At 37.8% G+C, this 20,683-nt stretch overlaps 2 protein-coding genes across 5 annotated transcripts in view; one reads left to right on the top strand and one right to left on the bottom strand.

Annotated features, from left to right (window-relative positions):
• Window positions 1–2,517, top strand: part of LOC106869377 (histone-lysine N-methyltransferase SMYD3) — a 95,702-nt gene extending 93,185 nt beyond the window's left edge. For all 4 annotated transcript variants that reach the window (XM_014915101.2, XM_052973230.1, XM_052973228.1 and 1 more), the window contains 2 exons: window positions 364–472; window positions 2,041–2,517. In XM_014915101.2, coding sequence (XP_014770587.1) covers window positions 364–472; window positions 2,041–2,223 — 292 coding nt within the window. In that variant the 3' untranslated portion in view covers window positions 2,224–2,517. The remainder of the gene's footprint in view (window positions 1–363; window positions 473–2,040) is intronic.
• A 6,497-nt stretch (window positions 2,518–9,014) lies between these two features.
• The window catches only part of LOC106869380 (transportin-3), a 71,201-nt gene continuing 59,532 nt past the window's right edge, over window positions 9,015–20,683 (bottom strand). Inside the window, exons 20-27 of the mRNA XM_014915102.2 lie at window positions 18,857–18,917; window positions 16,534–16,674; window positions 15,864–15,980; window positions 15,420–15,514; window positions 14,458–14,614; window positions 13,226–13,393; window positions 12,108–12,220; window positions 9,015–10,789 (exon numbers count right to left, since the gene is read on the bottom strand). Coding sequence (XP_014770588.1) covers window positions 10,729–10,789; window positions 12,108–12,220; window positions 13,226–13,393; window positions 14,458–14,614; window positions 15,420–15,514; window positions 15,864–15,980; window positions 16,534–16,674; window positions 18,857–18,917 — 913 coding nt within the window. The 3' untranslated portion in view covers window positions 9,015–10,728. The remainder of the gene's footprint in view (window positions 10,790–12,107; window positions 12,221–13,225; window positions 13,394–14,457; window positions 14,615–15,419; window positions 15,515–15,863; window positions 15,981–16,533; window positions 16,675–18,856; window positions 18,918–20,683) is intronic.

The following is a 20,683-nucleotide window of genomic DNA, read 5'->3' as shown; positions in this document are numbered from 1 at the left end:
TGCAGAGTTTCCTTTTTTGTACTCATAAAGCATTATGTGCCTCAAATGCTCTTTGGATACTTCTATGTTAGAAAGGGTTTTAATCAAAGAAATTTTAATTCTATTATTCTGTAAAATAGTATTTAATTAGTTTAGATGTACAAAAATGCATAAAAATAATTTTAAATTCCATTATACATTCTAAAATACTATTAAATTTCATTCAATTTTAAAAAAGGTAAAATTGGACAGAACTTATGGGATGACCTGATATATTATCGAATATCCAAATGTATATTTTATTTTTCTCATCATGATTTCTTATATTTTATGTTTAATTTGGTTTTTCTGTATTTTCTGTTTTCCTTGGTGGGGGTGAAAAAGGCAATATTTTGAACATTCTGACTTCAAAGTTGGTTTATTGCTGTACGAATTAGGGAAGTTGTATCTGAATGCAATGGAAATTGAAAATGCAAGAGAAATATTTAGAAAGGTAACTTTTATTTTTGTTTATCTTTGAAAAAGAGGATTTAAAAGGGAGACAAATTAATTCACTGATGACATCCCATGTCTAATTTTCAATATCAGTCACTATTAATTCTACTCTTCATTCTTTTTCTCCTTCTCACACCTTGTATGTGTCCTTTTGTATATTGCTTTTTTGCTCTGCATTCTCATCCCATCCCATTTCAAATCACTTGGATTTTGCTGCAAACTTTGACCATCCTTCCCTCACAGTTTCACCTCACACACTACTCATGCCACCTCTTATTAACCCTGCTACCCTCACATTTCTCCTTTTCTTCATTCATCTTTACACAGTTGCCTCAACTCACCTCTCTCTATTCTCTCTTTCACCTCCAACAACTCTCCTATTTATTATTTCTTTGGTGACACAAACCTTCACCATCATTTTTTAAAACTCAGTAACTTACTATTTCTAGTTAGCTTTATGGCATTTCCTGTATTTGAAATGTTAACAATAACTTAAATTTTTTTTTTTAATTCAGATAGCATTTTAAAATTGTTTATACAAAACCAATCTAAAATTTACTTATTGTCATTACTACTTCAGCAACTACAATAAAGTTTGTGTAGCTGAGGAGGTACTCATAAGACTAAAATATGTCTATGGTTGTCTCCCATGCTTCCTGAAAAGAATCAGGAGAATGGCTAATATTTATTTCCTTCGGTACATTTATTTCCAGATCTCATGTAGGTAGCATGGAAACACTGTTATGATTTTGTTTTGGTAGTTGCTGTTGTTTAACCCTGATCATTTCAAAAGTGATCATCCCATCTTTTTAAACAAATAGTCTAAGACTACATTATCCAATTATCCTCCTTTTCTTAAAGATGGCAGAATGTGATTTTTAGGGAGAGTTGGATGCTGTTTTTAGCAGGTCAAACAATGATTGCCATTGTTTAGTTGTAGGCCAACCCTGATTCAGGAAATCAAAAAAATGCCAGCTATGACCTTCTTGTCTTATTTCCCTGGCATAGCTATGAGGTTTCAGGTTCAGTCCCACTCCACAACACCATGAACAAGTGTCTTCTATAACACCAGACTGACCAATGCTTTGGACGTGAATTTGGTAAACAGAGATTGGAGGAAGCCTATTGAATGTGTATATATATGTGTGTGTGTGTGTATACGTATTCATTCATAGGTGCATATGTACATGATTGTTGACATTTTACAGCTTTTAGTGAAATGGTGATATGATGTTTACATTCCTTGTTCAGATTATGACCAGTTGCTCTGTGCTTTTAAATGTGTGGAACAAAAAATATTTCTTATTTGAAAAAGAGGTAAAGGTTGGCGACAAGAACATCTAACTGTAAAAACCTGCCACAAATCATACTAGCATTAAAAAAAAAAACACTAAATAAATGAACATAGTGGATAATGTAGTCCTTGATAAATTGTCTTTTACCAGCAGGATAAAATTTGGCTACTATTTCTAGCAGCCAGAACAATTGCACAGAGGCTTGGGCAGTTTTGTTCCAAAGCCAAAAGATATCTTGCACTGATTCACTAAATGTCTCTCTTTTTTGCAGGCCAGCACCATTCTAGGAATGTATCATGACAAGAATGATTTTATATTTAAACAACAACAAATTCTTCAACAATACTGTGACACATTTGATTCCAATTTACAACTTTCCTTGGAAAATGCAATACCAACTCCCTCCACACCTGACCGCAAATCTCTTAAAGAGTCATTAGGTGAAGTAAAATAAAACTTGAGAATAAATCAAATGAAGATCAATTATAAAATGTCGAAATTAATGAGATCATTACAAGAAAATAAAAAGTTTATGATGTGAAGTTTAAAAAAAAAATTTTTTTTTATCTTCTCAGAAACATTTGCAATACCTTGAAAACATTATTTTCTTATTAAGGTGGTGAAATTGACAGAATCATTAGCAAGCCAGACAAAATGCTGCTTGGCAGCATTTCATCCATCTTTATGTTCTGAGTTCATCTTTGCCTTTCATTCTTTTGTAGGGGTCAATAAAATAATTACCAGATGAGCCTTGGAGTCAATGTAATCAACTTATCCCCTCCTACCAAATTTCAGGCTTTGTGCCAATAGCAGAAAGGATTATTAAGGCAGCGAGCTGGCAGAATCGTTAGCATGTCAGGCAAAATGCTTAATGATATTTCATCTGCCCTTACATTCTGAGTTCAGATTTCCATCAAGGTTGTCTTTACCGTTCATCCTTTTGATCACTGGGATTGATTTAATCGACTTAACCCCTTCCCCAAAATTGCTGGCCTCATATACCAAAATTTGATCTGTCTTTGTTCTGGGTTCAAAGGTTGACTTTGCTTTTCATCTTTTTAGGGTCAGATTTAAATTGACTAGCCCCCTTCACCAAAATTTCCGGCTTTGTGCCTATAGTAGAGAAGATTATTCAGGCGATGGATTAGTAAAGTGTCTGATATTTACTCCAACTCTTTACATTCTGCGATCAGCAATGTTAAACATCTGATAGTCTGGTCAGTCACGCGACTTCAGTGGTATCTGCTCTTTGGTGCAGCTTGGTCCCATGTCTTCTCCAGATCCTACCCCTATCTGACTTGTACATTTCCTCCCCACATCATCAATTATCTAGAACGTTTTCTCTGCTCATGTTTTACCTACATCCGTTGAGTGGAAATTATTTAAAAGAAATCAAGCTAAGCTTGGTTGCCAGACACATCAAGCTAAGTAAAAGCATGGTTGCCCTTGCATACAGGCTCATCCCCTGCAACCCTCTCCAGTTGTGCATCCCTAATCTTGCAAACTCATAAGGTGCTGGTGCCACGTAAAAAGTACCCAGTACATTCTGTAAAGTGGTTGGCATAACAACCATGCCAAAACTGATGTAGAGCTGAACAGCCCTTTAACAAAAAAAAGCAACTAAACCATGGATAAAAAAAAAAGAGTACCTTCAAAAGGAAAACAACAGATCTACAATTAAACCCCCGCCCCCCAAAAAAACCCATCCTGTCTTTCTCACACCTCAAAAGTGTATGTAGATGATTGTCCAAGTATGTGCTACTTTGTTCCCACCATAAATATATGAACACTACAGTGGTTCTCAACCACTTTTTACCTACAAGACCCCCTCCTTTTAAACTATTTTATTCTGGTGCACCCCCATAACCATTTGATGTTTAAAAGCTAGTTTTATAGACACCCCCTACAAAATTCCTATTTAGTCTATCAATACATACTTGTGTAGGTTGAACTCTGTAAAACGCCAGAGAAAGAAACCTAGCTGCTTAAGCAAACTTTTTTCATGAAACCATAAAATACAACTTAGGATCCCCAATTTACTATTTAGCTTGTGTGGACCCTGGATGAGAACCACTACTTTAGACTATTTCTTTTCATTAATCCTTTAGCATTCAGATTACTGTTGAATGCTTATTTATGCATTTTGTTTTGAATTAATCCTGCATTATCTCGTAGCTTCAAGACTTTAATGATGTGATTGTTTTCTTTTAGAATGACATTTTAGGAGAGGTGGGTAAGGCTGGATCTGGTCAGTTTGAACATAAAACAGGTAGAATATTTGGGCCAGATATAACCGATTTAAATGCCATAGAGTTAAACAACTTCAAAGTGATTTAATCTTTATTTCTAAGTCTAACGTAGATTTGAAAACAAATTCTGACCAGATTCTATCATGTTAACAAGAACAAGAACAGAAATTCACCATCTTTGGTGGATATGAGGCACGTCTTTCTCATACACAATACTGTTTAACTCTTTAAATCAGCCATATCCAACCAAAATATTCTATTTTGGGTTCAAACTGCCCAGATCCTGCCTTTTGCACCTACCCTACAGTGTCATTCTAAAACTAAACAATCACATAATCAAAATCTTGAAGCTAAAAGATAATGCATGATTAATTGCAAGCAATGTAAATAAATAAGCAGTACATTTGACAGAGTAATCTGAATACTAAAAGAGTTCATCTATTGTTTATTCTAACATTTTCAATCATACTTGGTGAATAATAATGTTGTATGAATGGCTCATTCCCTGATTCACTGCATTTCTGATATGAACAGTAGCAAACAAATGCCTTCACTTTCATGCTAAAACAAATATCCCAAGGGACTTCATTTGCAAAGCACCAGTCTTCGTATTTTCACCAATATTTACATTGTCTGCCAACACAAATCATTGAAACATTTAGATACATAAATACAAGGTGGGCCAAAAGTCACGCGCCAAAACAGCTGACATATATTCTACTGCCTTTGAAATGTGTTTTGATCTTGGTGCATGACTTTTGGCCCACTCTGTATACACAATGGTTTTCTTCCACATAATTTCACTGACAAGTTACTCTAGTTGACCCCACACTAACGTATAAGACATGCAGTGGGGATTGAACCCATAACCAGAGTCATAAACAACTCTATTCTCTTTATTGCTTTGTTTAAATGTATAAAAACCTGCACAGGTGTGGTTGAGTGGGGAAAAATTAGCTTTCCAGTCACATGGTTCTGGATTCAGACTCACTATGTAACACCTCAGGTCAGTGTCTTCTAAGATAGCTCCAGACTGACCAAAGTTTTGTGAGTGGATTTCGTAGAAGAAACTGTTGTGTGTGTGTCTTTGTGTTTGTTCCTCCATCACTTCTTGGTTTGTTTATGTATCTATAACCTAGCGGTTTAGCATAAGAGACTGGATAGAATAGATACCAGGATTTAAAAAAAAAGAACAGAAGGTGAATATGTTTGGTTAAAACCTTCAAGGTGGTGCCCCAGCATAGCCACAGTCCAATGACTTAACTGGTACTTATTTCATTGACCCTGAAAGGATGAAAAGTGAAGTTGACCTCAGCAGAATTTGAACTCAACATAGAGACAAAAAACTAAGCATTTTTCCAGCATGCTAACCATTCTACCACCTTGCCGTCTTAATAATGATCCTTTCTACTAAAGGCACAAGGCCTGAAATTTTGCAGGAGGTAACTAGTTGTTTACATCAACCCCAGCGTTTCACTAGTACTTAATTTATCAACCCTTGGCATGCTAACGATTCTGCCAGCTCACCACCTTAATAATAATTCATCCTAATTCTGGCATGACCACTGCAATTTCAAGGGAGAGAGTGGCTTACATCAAAAGCCATCCATACCACCACATGCAGTACTTGACTGGTATTATTTTACCAACCTCAAAAGGATGAAAGGCAAAGTTGACTTTGGTAGCATTTGAACTTAAAATGTCAAGTTCTGGAAGAACTGCTGCTAAGCATTTTGTCCAATGCATTAACACTTCTGCCAACTGGCCTCACTAATAATAATCATCATCATCATCATCATCATCGTCGTTTAATTTCCACTTTCCATGCTGGCATGGGTTGGACGGTTTGACTGAGGGTTGCACCAATCTGATCTGGCAAAGTTTCTACAGCTGGATGCCCTTCCTAATGCCAACCATTCCAAGAGTGTAGTGGGTGCTTTTACATGCCATCGGCACAAGGGTCAGTCAATCAGTACTGGCATCAGCCATGCTCAAATGGTGTTTTTTACGTGCCACCAGCACAGGAGCCACCAGTCAGGTGACGCTGGCAATGATCATGCTTGAATGGTACTTTTTACATGTCACTGGCACGGGAGCCAGTCAGCGGCCCAACTACGGTCACACTTGAATAGTGCTCTTAACACTCCACTGGCACAGGTGCCAATCAGGTGGTACTGTCATCGGCCACGATGATTTCACTTACCTCAACAAGTCTTCGCAAGTGTAGTTTATTGTCCAATGATTGAAGGGTACTCTTAAATAGGCTGGTTATACAGCACTGGCATAGGCCATGGTTATGGTCTCACTTGGCTTGCTGGGACTTCTCAAGCACAGCATATCTCCAAAGGTCTGTCACTTGTCATTGCCTCAGTGAGGCCCAATGTTCAAAGGTTGTGCTTCACCATCTCATCCTAGTTTTTACTGGGTCTACCTCTTCTACGGGTTCCCTCAACCGCTAGGGTGTGACACTTTTTCACACAGCTGTCCTCCTCCATTCGGAACACATGACCATACCAGCGCAGTTGTCTCTCTTGCACACCACATCTGAGGCTTCTTAAGTCCAACTTTTCTCTCATGGTGCTTACACAGTCGTGCACACTGACATTACATATCCAGAGGAGCATACTGGCTTCTTTCTTTGCAAGCTTACACATGTCCTCAGCAGTCACAGCCCATGTTTCACTGCCATGTAGCATGGCTGTTCGCACACATGCGTCATACAATCTACCTTTTACTCTGAGCCAGAAGCCCTTTGTCACCAGCAGAGGTAGGAGCTCTTTGAACTTTACCCAAGCTATTCTTATTCTAGCAGCTACACTTTTAGAGCATCCACTCCCACTACTGACTTGGTCACCTAGGTAACAGAAGCTATCAACTACTTGTAGTTTTCTCTCCCTGGAATGTGACAGAAGCTGTTCTCTGCACATTTTCAGTGTTTATTACCACACAAAAACTATCTTGCTAGTTAGCCTTCCTTTGATATTGCTGCACCTCTTATGTGTCTATAGCTTACACTGGGTACATCTTATGGAGTTTCTACCTACGCCTTTTCTATAGATCAAGCAGGGCCATCTACCTGGAGGGATTTGTGTGTTGTCTGCCTTCCTACTTATTAAGACTTTGGTTTTAGCTAGGTTGACTCTAAGGCCCTTCGATTCTAATCATTGCTTCCACACCTGAAACTTCTCTATTTCTGATAGTGACTCAGCAATTAGTGCAAGGTCATCAGCATAGAGAAGCTCCCAGGGGCATCCTGTCTTGAAGCCTGGAGGACTATGATAAATAGGAGGGGGCTGAGGAGTGATCCTTGGTGGACCCCTACCCGGAATTCTTCACTATACTCATTGCCAACCCTCACCTTACTGACCATATCCCTGTACATGTCTTGTACAGCTCTCACTAACCATTCATCTATCCCTTGTTTCCTTATTGACCACCAGATAAGGGATCGGGGGAACTTGTCAAAAAAAGCCAGGTACAGTTTGGCTAGGTATTTCTCCTGCAGCTGTCTTACCAGAAATATAGCCTCAGTAGTGCTTTTCCCTGGCACAAACCCAAACTGCAGCTCCTCTAAACTGACTCTCTCCCTAATTAGCTGGGCTATGACCCTCTCCGTGACTTTCATTACCTGTTCCAACAACTTGATACCTCTGTAATTATTTGTATCTAACGCGTCACCTTTACCTTTGTAGCAGTTGACTATGGTGCTGCTACACCAGTCATTGGGTATGACTCCTTCATGTATCACCTGGTTGACTATACGGGTGACTAGACTATAGCCAACACTGCCAGACATTTTAAGCATCTCTGTGGTGATTCCTGATGGGCCAGGGGCTTTCCCCGTCTTCACACCCTTAATTGCTTTATCTACCATGGTACTGTCAACTCAGATAGCTGGTCCCTCTGTTGGGTTGACATTCGGCAGACTCTCTCTCTCCCATTCATTCTATTCATTTAGCAACCTTTCATAGTGGCGTCTCCAAGTCTCTCTCCTATGACATCACAATTCCCTCTCACTCACTGTCTTGCAACATGAAATACTTCAAGTCTTTAGTCCTCATGACGCAGAACATTAGCAAATTTTTTCTTATCTGCTTCCCCTCTGGCTAAATAAACCTGTCTCCTAGCTTCCTTTCTGGCAGTCTGATACAACTCCCTGCTACCACCATTCTTCCTGTTCATCCTTGCCTGTTTCTTTTCCCTAATGTCCCTGTCAACTACATTGTTCCACCACTACGTTACCTTGGGTTGAGAGGGGACTTTGCACCATCCACAGATCTGGTCAGTGGCCCTCAACAGGTTGTCCGGTAGAAACCTTTAATTGTCTTCCACATCATGTGATGCTATATCCCTCTCTATTTCATCAAAAGCTTTGAGTAATGCGTGTCTAAATCTGTCCATTTGCAGGATCCTTAATCTTCCAGACCCTTCTCCTCCATGCTGGTCATCTTCTGGGCATCCATTTAGCCCTGATCCTGAAGTTGCTAACTACTAATCTATGTTGTGGAGTGCATTCTTCACCTGGGAAAGTTTTGGCATTTATAAGTAGCCGTCTTTGCTGTTCCCTGGCAAGGATGTAGTCAATTTGACTAGTGTGTCTACCAGATCGGTAGGTGAATAGGTGGCTGGCAGGTTTCCTGAAGTTAGTGTTATTCTGTAATAAGAGTTGGGTAATGAAAAACATATTAATGCTTAGGATACAACAGGGCCAATCTATTGGCCGAGAAGTCGAATGACAAAGAAGATTGTAGTAGTTCATTCAATTTCCTGCAAGAATATATATAGTTTTATACATGAAAAGTAATAACTTTATTTTTTATAATTTTTTTTTTGAAAAATAAGTGCATGCTCTCTGTAGGGCTTGTAAAAAGGGCACCATCTTCTTGGCACTGAAATTCCAAATAAGGCTTTGTCTCTAAAGTGTCAATAAGTAGAATTCCACGACAGTACAAAGAACACAGGACAGGTTAAATAGAAAACACTCAAATCAACCCAATTTGAAATAGACTGGCTTTATTTAAGGGTGGTTTTTGCAGGGTATTAGGGTCTCTTTCTCTCTAAAATAGTCATTCTTCTGTCTCAGATCCTTCAGTTTAGCAAAACAGGTACTGTGTTATCCTTTTCCTTTTTTTTAACTATTAGTTAGATTACTCTATGTAAAAATGTATATATATGTGTATGTGTATATAACTACATGTGTGTGTATATGCATGTCTGTGCTATTCAGTTCCTTGTTTTCCAGTTGCTGTGAAAATACAAAAACAGCAAGCAAGTGAAGTGTCACTTTCAAAGAAATATATTCATTCGTCTTGACACTTCTTTTTCCATGCTGGCATGGGTTAGACAAATACATTATTGATGCATTGTTTTGCAGCTGGATGCCTATCCAGTCACTAATCCTTACCTGCTTTTCAAGTAGAGGAATATATGTATGTATACATTTGTGTACATACATTAATGTATACACACACAACATTTGTTGTTTAGTTAGATTTAGCTAGCAGGGTCTTGGCCATGACTACTAAACATTGCCTCTACACTTTATTGAGGTTAAGCCAGAACTAGGTCAGAGGAGAGTCACATACACAGAGGGCCTCATTAAAACGTGTGACTTTTGCTTTCTTGACCAATCTCAGTTGTCAGGCAGTTTGACCTGGTCGAGGCAAAGGGGGGCAACCGCCTTCATCATAGTCTTGTCATGGAATTTACCTTTAAGATGACAAAAGTGATAAGAACAGGTTGGTTGGTTGGGGAGAAAGAGGAGAGGCAAGCCTGGCTCTTGGGGCACTAATCCCTTTCAACTGCAGTATGTCCCAGTATTCATGTGTATTGCTACATATGGCAAGTAGTAAACCACTTTGGAGTGAAAGCAATATGTTTCTACTGCTACACTTTGTGTCTGGCCTTGCCAGGAAGTTTGATGTCCAGTATGACAGATAGAACTGATTACTCTCTGTGGTCTATGTAATATATATATATATATATATATATATACACACACACACACACATACATACAGTAAAAAGCGATAGACTTGTGGCGATGGTAACAGTAGGCAAGAAACGAATTTAGATAAAATAATATTAAAGGTAAAATATTCAGTTTTTGGGGTTTGTTTTTAAAAGACAAATAGTTAAAAATAGAAAAAGAATCACAATGTGTTCTGCTGGTAGAGAAAACTGAAGAATGGTTTAGGGTGAGCATTTGGGTGTGAAATGTGAGAGGTCAAATGTCACAAAGAGAATAAATGAAAGTTTTAGTTTTAGAGATAATCCATATAGGCACACATCACACAACCCACACACACACACATACAGGTCCCACACACAAACACATCTATTCTCATTGCATGTCATAAAAGAAGCCAGTCTGAGAGGTGTGTTCCAAAATCAGCTGCAGAAACTAAGATTATTTGTTATTGTTACTGTTGTAGTTGTTCACCATATGAAGACTGGAACTGTTGAAGACAACCATCCAGTAAATACCATAAAGAAAAAAAAAAAAAGAGCCAACTTCAGTCATTTTCCTTCAGATTGTCACCAAATTCTCAAAGATGTCAGAAGAAGGTGAAAGAACGGTGTAAAAAAAAAATTATTTAAAAATATTTTCAGATTTCTTTCATTTTTGTGCCATTTGCTTTGTTTTCTGTCAGTGTTTTGAAGCAGAGGAGATTAATGTCTTTGATTTAGTTGTTCTTATTATTAAGTAGATTACCGAAAGAGGCGGGCAAATTCTTTCATAGCATTGCACACTTGTTTTACAGACTCCGCACTGCAAATTGGAGAAACAAAAATGTAAAATATTAAAAAAGGCATTGAATGAAATTGCGATGGAAGATTTAAGAAAAATTATTTTGACTTTTAGACAAGAAATGGAGAAACAATAAACACAGTGGTAGAAGTGTGACAGATTTGAACTCAGAACACAGGGGATCCAGATAAACACCATGATCAGTAAATTACCACTTAAAGTCTTGAAGGACATCATATAATAAAAACAATGGAGATATGAGTTTCTCTACGATGATGAGAGTAATTTCATTTCTGTGGTTTTAACAAAATTGGTGTATCAAACAAGATATTTTGAGTTACCTTCATTTATGTAAAGAAGAATATAGTTTATGTCCAACCAAGGTTAATCTGTGGAAGAGGTAGACCCAGGAAGATGTGGGATGAAGTGGTGAAATATTATCTTGAGATATTGAGTCTCACAGAGGTGATGACAAGTGACCGAAGCTTTTGGTGATTCACTGTGCTGACGAAGACACATGAAGCCTAGAGAAATCGTAGGCGTGGCTAGTGCTGGTGACATGTGAAAGGTACCCATGCTGGTGATGCAATAGGCACCCATGCTGATGACACGTAAAAGACACCCAGTATGCTCTATGGAGTGGTTAAGTGTTAAGAAGGATGTCCAACCATAGAAACCAAGCCAAAACAGACTGGTGCAGCTCTCTGGGCTTACCAGCTCCAGTCAAACCATTTTATCCATGCCTCTATGGAAAACGAATGCTAAATGATGATGAAATAAGGATATTTATTCTGAGAATAGACACTTTTGAAGGGTTTTCTCCAACATGACCAAAGTCCAAAAACTATAACAAATAAAATGAAACCATCAAGAATGTTATTCCATTTTCTGAGCCACTATTCTACTGAGCCAAATACTTGTTTTATTCATGTAACACTACAGATTTCAGTTTGCCTGGCTAACAAAAGGTGCCATCCCTTACTTTACAGCTGAGTGGTTAACAGCAGGAAGCAAGTACAGACTCCAAAGCATGAAATCAATTATTCAAAAAAATATGCCAATGTACAAATTTATATAAAAAAACAATCCTAATACAGAGAGTAGATGAAAAGCAGAAAGAAGAAGAAAATGTGTTTAGGAATACACAAAAACAAGCTAATGAAGGTCTCTTATACAAAGCAAGACATAACAGCTGAATGTCCCTCAAATTACATTGGACAATGTAGTGACTGATATAAAAATGTACCAGTCAGTCATGGTTGGCACATGGTCAGCTGGATCAAAGTTGACCTGGGGCTAAATAACAACACACAAAATAAATAATTGACTAAAATCTTACCTTGTAACAGCTTTATGAAATTCTGTAAGCTGTGTATGGGTGGCTGTAATCGTACCACCACTGCTCTCAGTTGGTAAAGATTTTAGAGTAACTTCCAGCCATTGACAGAAAGTCTAGCAGTAGAAAACATCAAAGAGAAAAATAGTTTTTAAAATAGAAAATAATAACAATTTTCATCAACAACAATAGCTTTGCTTCAGTAACATCATGAAATATTTTCTTCTCATATGTCAATCACTGGGATTAGAACTCAGAGCTAAAGTATTTTGGCTGGTACTCTATCTATGCTACCACTCTCAGTGGCACCAACAAATTTGGGAGTGAGAGGTTTGTCAATTATACCAACCCCAGTATTTGGCTAGTATTTTATTCTTTCAGGAAGGGTGAAAGTTAAGTTGATCTCAGCAACATTAGAATTTCTAACATAACTCATCCAGTTTGAATGAATATCCTCTTATGACTGTGAATTGACAGTCAAAGACAATCCATTATTTGCATCTTCATACTCTCTTAAGGATGACTAGGGCTAGTGGACCCAGAGGTCTCTTCTGATTCAATTTACTATGCAAGATGATCCCCTTAGCTCTTGTTTCTTTGCAAGCACTCACAGTCAACTAGGGCTTGTGCTCCTGGACTAGCTGCTCATTTAAACTTGTGGATGTCTCCTTGTAAAGACATGCTTTAAAAAGAGCTAAAGATTGAACACAAATGCAGGATTTTTAAGTCTCTGCACCATTGCTAATTGTTGACCTTAATAAGGTTAATTTTTCTTTTTGAGAATTCAAGCAAGCCTCCTTATTTGGCAGGCCCGAAGGTGGTGCTGGGAAGCTGGTTTTTAAATTTTGAAAATGATTAGGTATCCACCCAACAAAGAAATCAGAAACAGGAAAAACAAACCTACAAGTTTGGCTCCTTAAAACAAGGAGGTAGCCAGTATATGACTGCGTCACGTAATAGAAATAGCAGCCAGATCTTCCTAAAATTACTAAAAGAAGGACATATTGGATAAGTAATTCTAGATATACTATAATATAAGGATGGGTATGACCAGAACATCTTTGGTCCTGTGTCTGCTTGATTAAGGCTGAACAACAGCAAAATAAAGGAAACCAACTGACCGGTCTGTCGAAGAGCATCAATTCGTAGATCACATCAGCAACGTCTGAGACCATGTAGGTAGGAAGACAATAGACAGCCGTATTGAGGAGAGAGTGCACTAATGTTTGGCCATGTTCTCGTAGCAAGTCTTCGACTAATGTGCGTCGTGTCTCAAAGTCATCTTTATGCTGAAAGAAAAGGAACAAAAATAGACTCATATATTTAGATATCATTTAGTAATATCAGTTATATATATATAGAATATTTCACACATATACATATATAGCAACCATGACATCATGTGATAGTTGTAAGCATGGGTCACCATCATACAAACAGTGTCTTTTATTTCCAATTTTCTGTCTGGTCATGGGGAAGTGACAGATACTGGTGTCACGCGAATGGCACCCATGCTGGTGGCATGTAAAAGCACCCATTACACTCTCAGAGTAGTTGGCATTAGGAAGGGCATCCAACCATAGAAAACAATGCCAAATCAAACTGGAGCCTGGTGCAGCCTTCCAGCTTACCAGCCCTGGTCAGACCGTTCAACCCATGCCAGCATAGACAACGGACAATAAATGATGATAATATTTTCACAGCAGATGTCAATAATGATGCTGTCTACACGGTGACAGTACTTACACAGCATACCAGACAATGAAATAACACACACACACACAATGGGTTTCTTACAATTTCCACCTACAAGATATTGGTTGAGCACAGCAGAAAGAAAGCGGAAACATGTGGCACCAGTAAACAGTAAACTTCTTATCCAGATGGTCATACTGCCCTGTCAGCACAAGCAGTATTTTCCCCAGCCTAGTTCACTTTGACATTTCTGCCTCTCAAAAAAGGTTTAAGGTCATATTAGATAATGTAATCATAGACAATACTATAGATAGTAAAACTTGATCCCTTTTAATCATAAGTCTGATTAAACAGGACTAATTAATGATGATTTCAAATTTTGGCATACGGCCAACAAGTTTGGAAGGAGGGCAAGTACAATTACATCAACCCCAGTGCTCAACTGGTATTTATTTTACTAAACCCAAAAGGATGAAGGAAAAATCAACCTCAGCAGAATTTGAACTCAAAACATAAAGACGGACAAAATGTTGCCAAGCATCTTGCCTGCCGTGCTAACAATTCTGCCAGTTTGCCACTTTGGACTAATTAATAATAACGGTAATAATAACAATAATAATAAATAAAAGGTTTTTTTAAAGCTAAATATTTGACTTACTTCTTTTGCTGTTGCACAGTTAATTAAATCTTCAAGAAATTTCATCACAGATGCATTAGCATCTCTGTGATCAAGAGAACATGCTGCTATTGAACAGCAGAGAATAGCTTTAGACATCTGACACTGTAAAAAGGCAACAGGTGCTCGCTGCACAAACCTAGATCAGAATGGAATCATGTGATACAATGAAGCAACACAAGTTTGGAATAATTACAAACAAGGGTAGTATGATTTATCTGGCTACAGGAGTCTACCTAGATCCTCAAAATGCTAGAAATAACAGTCAACTCTTCCTCAATAAGTAATATTGGGTGACATAGTCCTAGACATGCTTCTAAAAAAAAAAGACAGAATAGTCATGGTTGGAACGCCTCAGATCATAGGCCTGCAATGTCAGTGTTAGCCTGGAGTTAAACAACAATAACCATGAGTTTGTTAGTGTTCTGTTGTAAAAAGACAGGAAGTGTTTTCAAAGTGAGTGACAGAAGAATTCCAGGGAAAATAAAAGACAAGGGTGCGTGGTTAAGAAGGTTATTTAGCAATCTTGTAGTTCTGGGTGCAATATCAGTGTACGATACCTTGAGCAAGTATCTTCTTCAGCAAGTGTTTGAGCAACACAAGTTTAAAGAACAAAACCAGTTAAACAGAAAACTGTGTGGAAGACAATCAGAGGGACTACATGTACTGTGCAGTGGCCCTTATCCACTGCCCAGTTTTCCACCAACTCTATCACCACCTGTTAGAGGGACTGTACCTTTTGTTGTGTAGTGAACCTCATCCACTGCTCAGGTCTCCAGTCTGTAGACCACTCTATCCTGCTGCTGCAACCCTAAGAGTCATGGCTTAAGCCCCCACCCCACCCCACCCTTCTTCATTAGGCCCTACAATAAAAGGGTCAAGGCTGTCGTAACCCTTCCTGTTTGAAACCATTAAGAATGATTAAAAGTTTAGAGAGAGCAAACCTGAGGCAAAGACGGAATAAGTCGTCAACAGTATCAGGATGGTTGCGAAGACCATTATGTTCTTCAAGTTGTTTGAAGGCTGGCGTACAAAATGCCTACAAAACAAAAAACAGAACACTAGATAAAATACATATTAAAAAAAATAAATAAAATGGAAATAACCTGAATGTTTGTAATTTCTTGCGATGGAAACAAATGAGAAAATTGTAGCATCATAACTAAGTTAAAACAGACATGGTTGTGAAGTAAGTTTGTTTCACATCTATATTCATGTAGATTCAATCTGCCAAGAGTCATGGAAATTTAGAAACTATTTACTTCATGTTAAAGTTATCTTTAAACAGCATATTCATTCAAACTGCAAAAACGGTCAGGGAGTATTTAACAACCAACAATAAAAAAACTAGAACAATTTCAATAAAATATCAAGTTTGATGTCCTTACTTGCAGCATATTCAACAAACCAGGGACACAATTAGGGTCTGTGCCATATTCATCAACTAAAATACTTCCAAGATAAAGAAAACAGGAGTGTTGATGGACTTGATACAGATTAACCATCTGCAAGGGAAAACAAAAAAAAAAATTAATAATAATGGTTTCAAATTTTGGCACAAGGCCAGCAATACATTGATCCAGTGTTCAACTAGTACTTACTTTACTGACCCCAAAAGGATGAAAGACAAAGCTGACCTTGGCAGAATTTGAACTCAGAACATAAAGATGGACAAAATGCTGCTAAGCATGTTGTTCAATGTGCTCACAACTCTGCCAGCTGGCTGCCTTATTGATGATGATGATGATGATGATAATAATGTAAAAAATAATCCTTTTGCTGTTTTAATAGCAACCAAACTGAAACGATTCATTTAAATTTTATCAAAGTTTTTAATGAATGTTGTGAAATTTGGCAAACAGCCATAGTGAAAGTCAGAAATAGTTTAATTATGCCCAAATATAATTAGATTGAAAATTAATTGTACTACATAAGAAATGTCTTGAAATGGTTTTAGGCTAGAAAATCAAAGCATGTAGATGGAATTAACAATGAAATAACTATTGCTTTAAAAGACAGTTAGCATCTGAAGGACCTTAGGAACAAAAAAACTCTTACCTGAGTTACTAATGGTTGTAAAACAGATGCCGAGTTCTTACCAAGACAGCGAATGGCAAAGCGAATACAGCGACAACATCGTTCCACAATACGGACATCTGATTGGTATTTATCACAAGCTTGAGACAGAACTGGAAATATCTGATTTCACAAATGAAACAATAAAGAAAAATAACTATCTCAGTATCTTTTTCACACAGTCAAAGTCATCACTGTTTTAACATCTGCTTCTGCATGCTCGCATGGGTCAGACAGAATTCACTGATGCAGACTTTCTACAGGCAGATGCCAATTCTGTTGCCAACCCCAACTTGTTTCCAAGTAAAGTAATATTTCCTCATAACTGGACATATCTTTCACAGAAGACTGAAAACAAACACATTTTGTATGATGGTGTTGCTTGTAACAGCTATTGTACAATATTGAGACAAGGAGACATAAACACACACAGATATTACACGACAGGCTTCTTTCAGTTTCCTTTTACGAAATTCACTCACAAAGCTTTAGTTGGCCTGTGGATATAATAGAAGACTCATACCTAAGTGCTATACAGTAGAACTGAACCTGAAACTAGACTAGAAAAGCAAACTTCTTAACCACACAGCCACACACACATATGTACAAGTGCAGGTATGACTGTGTGTTAAGGAATTTGCTTTTCAACCACATTGTTTCAGGTTCAATCCCACTGTGTTGCATCTTGGGCAAGGGTCTTCTACTATAGTTCTGTGCCAACTAAAGCCTTCTGAGTGAATTTGTGAGTAGATGGAAATTGATAGAAGACCGTTACGTATGTGTATATGTGTATGCATCTATGTGTTTCTTTGTCTTTACATTGTGTGATAGTTGTAAATGAATGTCATTCATTTCCGATATTCTGAAAAAACATGTCTGGCCATAGAGAAATATTCATCTTGCTTGGAAACAGATAAAGGTTGGTGACAAGAGGGACATCAGGCCACAGATTAACTGCCTTAATAAATTTCATCTGACCCATGCAAAAGCATGACGAAGTGGACAATAAAATGATGATGGCAATGATGGTTATATATATGTGTATATTTCATCATCATAATGTAGCGTCTGTTTTCCATGTTGGCATGGGTTAGATGCTTTGACTAGAACTGGTAAGCAGAGCCCCAATCTGTTTTGGTTTGGTTCCTTCGGTTGGATGCCCTCCACTGAGTGTATCAGGTATCTTTAACATGTCATCAGCATGGGTGCTTCTAATGTGTCATCGCCATGGGTGCCTTTTATGTGCCAACAGTATGGGTGACACTCATGTGTGTATGTGTGTGTGTGTATAATTATTGGTTTCAAATTTTGGCAATTTCAGGGGGCGGGGTAAGTCAATTACATCAACCTGAGCTCAACTGGTACTTATTTGATCGACCCTGAAAGGATGAAAGGTAAAGTCGACCTCGGCAGAATTTGAACTCAGAATGTAAAGACAGACGAAATGCTGCAAAGCATTTTCTCGGTGCGGTAACAATTTTGCCAGCTCGCCACCTTAAATTGTGTATAATTATTAACCATTATCTGTGTTATTAACCATTATCTGTGTTATTAACCATTATCTGTGTTATTAACCATTATCTGTGTTATTAACCATTATCTGTGTTATTAACCATTATCTGTGTTATTAACCATTATCTGTGTTATTAACCATTATCTGTGTTATTAACCATTATCTGTGTTATTAACCATTATCTGTGTTACTGATGTTACACTTATAAACTACTAAACACCTTTTCCTCAAAAGGTGAACTCAGAACAAAGTGTATTACCCAACACTGGGTCTGAAACCCAACAAATCATCACCTTTAGCCAGAAGTATACATTTCACAATTATAAAGGCCAAGGTACAATTTATAGAAATGTGTGCAAAATGCAATTAACCTCCAAACTACAATTTATTACATTCAATAACAAAAACTTGTCCAACACCTTCATAGAAATTTTAATCCCTTTTTTTTTAAAAGAAAATTTATGAGAAAACTAAAACTAAAAAATTCAGTAAATATTTCTATTTTATTCAATTTTAAATTCATTAACATTGGTTTCAAATTTTGGCACAAAACCAGCAATTTTGGGGGAGGGTAAGTTGATTACATCGATCTCAGTATTCAACTGGTACTTATTTTATTGACCCCGAAAGGATGAAAGACAAAGTAGACTTTGGCGGAATTTGAATTCAGAACTTGAAGATAGATGAAATACCACTGAGTATTTTGCCCAGCATGCTAATGATTCTGCCAGCTCACCACTTTTGTAAATTCATTAATACTAATTATTATTAAGTGAGAAAATATGTGTTTACCTCCTGAATGACAGACTGGCAAGGATGAGGTTGGCCATTTGGAACAGATGGGTTAAGATGTCTATTAATAAAATAAGAAAACAATTAGTAAGACATTCTTAACAATTTTAGTAGGAAATAAAGATTTTTAAAAAATTGCATCTTTTATAGAATAAACCAGCCAAAAAAGTTGTCCATTTTGATACCACCTCAGGAGCAAGTCAGAAACCACCATTTTCCTTCTTGACATTACATTCAAACCATTCTAGAAGCTTTTAAGGCATGTAATCTTCTTCACTCTAAAGACAAAGTTGTAATAAAAAAGCTGTTTTAAACACTTAATCAGAGATTGTCTGCAATGTGTCTGGATTCCATGTCAACCCTAAGTAGAAAATCAGACAAGGTTTCTTACACTCTGTTTCTATGTTTTGTCACTCACACAATACCTAACTCGTTAGAACATCAGACAAGACTGTCACACTCTGCTGCTGGTGTCAAAAAAATGCACCCAGTACATTTTGTAAGCCATGGAAACCATGCCTAATCTGAGGTATTGGAGCAAGATGTAATCCTCTGAACTGTTGAACCCACTCTAACTGTCCAACTCATGCCAGCACAGAAAGTAGATATGAAATGATAGGGACAATGATGATTGGTTTGGGAGGGGGGTCATTATCATCCTTTAATGTCCATCTTCCTTGCTAGCACGGGTTTCACAATTCTAGAAGATTCATTGAACTGCATCTAGCACCATTGTCAGCTTTTGGCATGGTTTTTACAGGTGGATGCCCTTCTTACCACTTAATGCGTACTGGTTGCTGTTTTGTTACACTGGCACAAGTTAAGGCTGCCAAGTAACTTGAATGACAAAGAAAAAGAAGCCTTCTCGGGGGAGGTGGCATTATGCCAGGTTTTTAGGCCTAAAGTATGATAGAGGGACAAGTACAGGGTCTTGCTGAAGAAGATATATATGGTTGCCTCACATTATATAAAGGTGGATGGAAGTAACTGGAAAGAAGATGAAGATGTTGCTGATGAGGTGTCAGGGTATAATCTCAAGGTACAAGAAAAAGTGAGCATGAGAGAGAGTATAGGTGGAAGATGGGGAAGTGTGAGAGAGGAGAGTGAGTGGTGTTATGGAAGGGAATAGGGGTTAATGTGGTAAATAATTTGCAAGGGTGGTGGTGTAGTCAATAGTAAATATTAGTGTGGGAGAGAGGGTAAAAGAAATAGTTCTGGAAGGGGGAAGTGATAAGTGGTAATATAGGAAGAGGTGGATGGCACAGAAAATAAGAAAGGGGAGAGAGAGAGAGAGAGAGTGATGTACAAGGACAGGGATGAAGCTCAGAGGTACATAGTGGTGGCTGTGGTGAGTATGGAAGGGAGTGGCATCAATAGCAAATGCAAGGAGTGTGTTGAGAGTGATAGCAGATATAAGAGGGTGTTAGAGATGAAGAATAGCAGTCCTAAGATGTAGTTCAGAGGAGACAGGGAGATACCTGGAGGCACACAAAGGGGTAGTAAGTTGCAAAGAATAAACTGGGGAGAGATGATATTGGGAATGATGGATGTTAAAGGAAGTGATTCCAGGGAGGCTGGTGTAGCTAGAAGCAAAAAGGCAAAGAAATATGTGCAGATTCTGCTGTCATGTGATTACAGAAGCTGAATAATGCCATTGTTAAAGAAGTGATTGAAGGATGAGTGATAGGAAGAAGAGAGGTGGAGAATGCTTGAGGGAGTAAATTGGATGCAAGGGCAAGGCCTGGTGAGTGCATACACATAAACCAACTGCTTACTGACAGTCAGGTATCATTGAACAAAATGAAACACTTATCATCTCCTCCACAA

Source organism: Octopus bimaculoides, chromosome 15 (assembly GCF_001194135.2).
Source record: "Octopus bimaculoides isolate UCB-OBI-ISO-001 chromosome 15, ASM119413v2, whole genome shotgun sequence".
In the NCBI taxonomy this organism is placed as follows: domain Eukaryota; kingdom Metazoa; phylum Mollusca; class Cephalopoda; order Octopoda; family Octopodidae; genus Octopus; species Octopus bimaculoides.
This window is presented reverse-complemented; position numbering and strand designations above follow the sequence as displayed.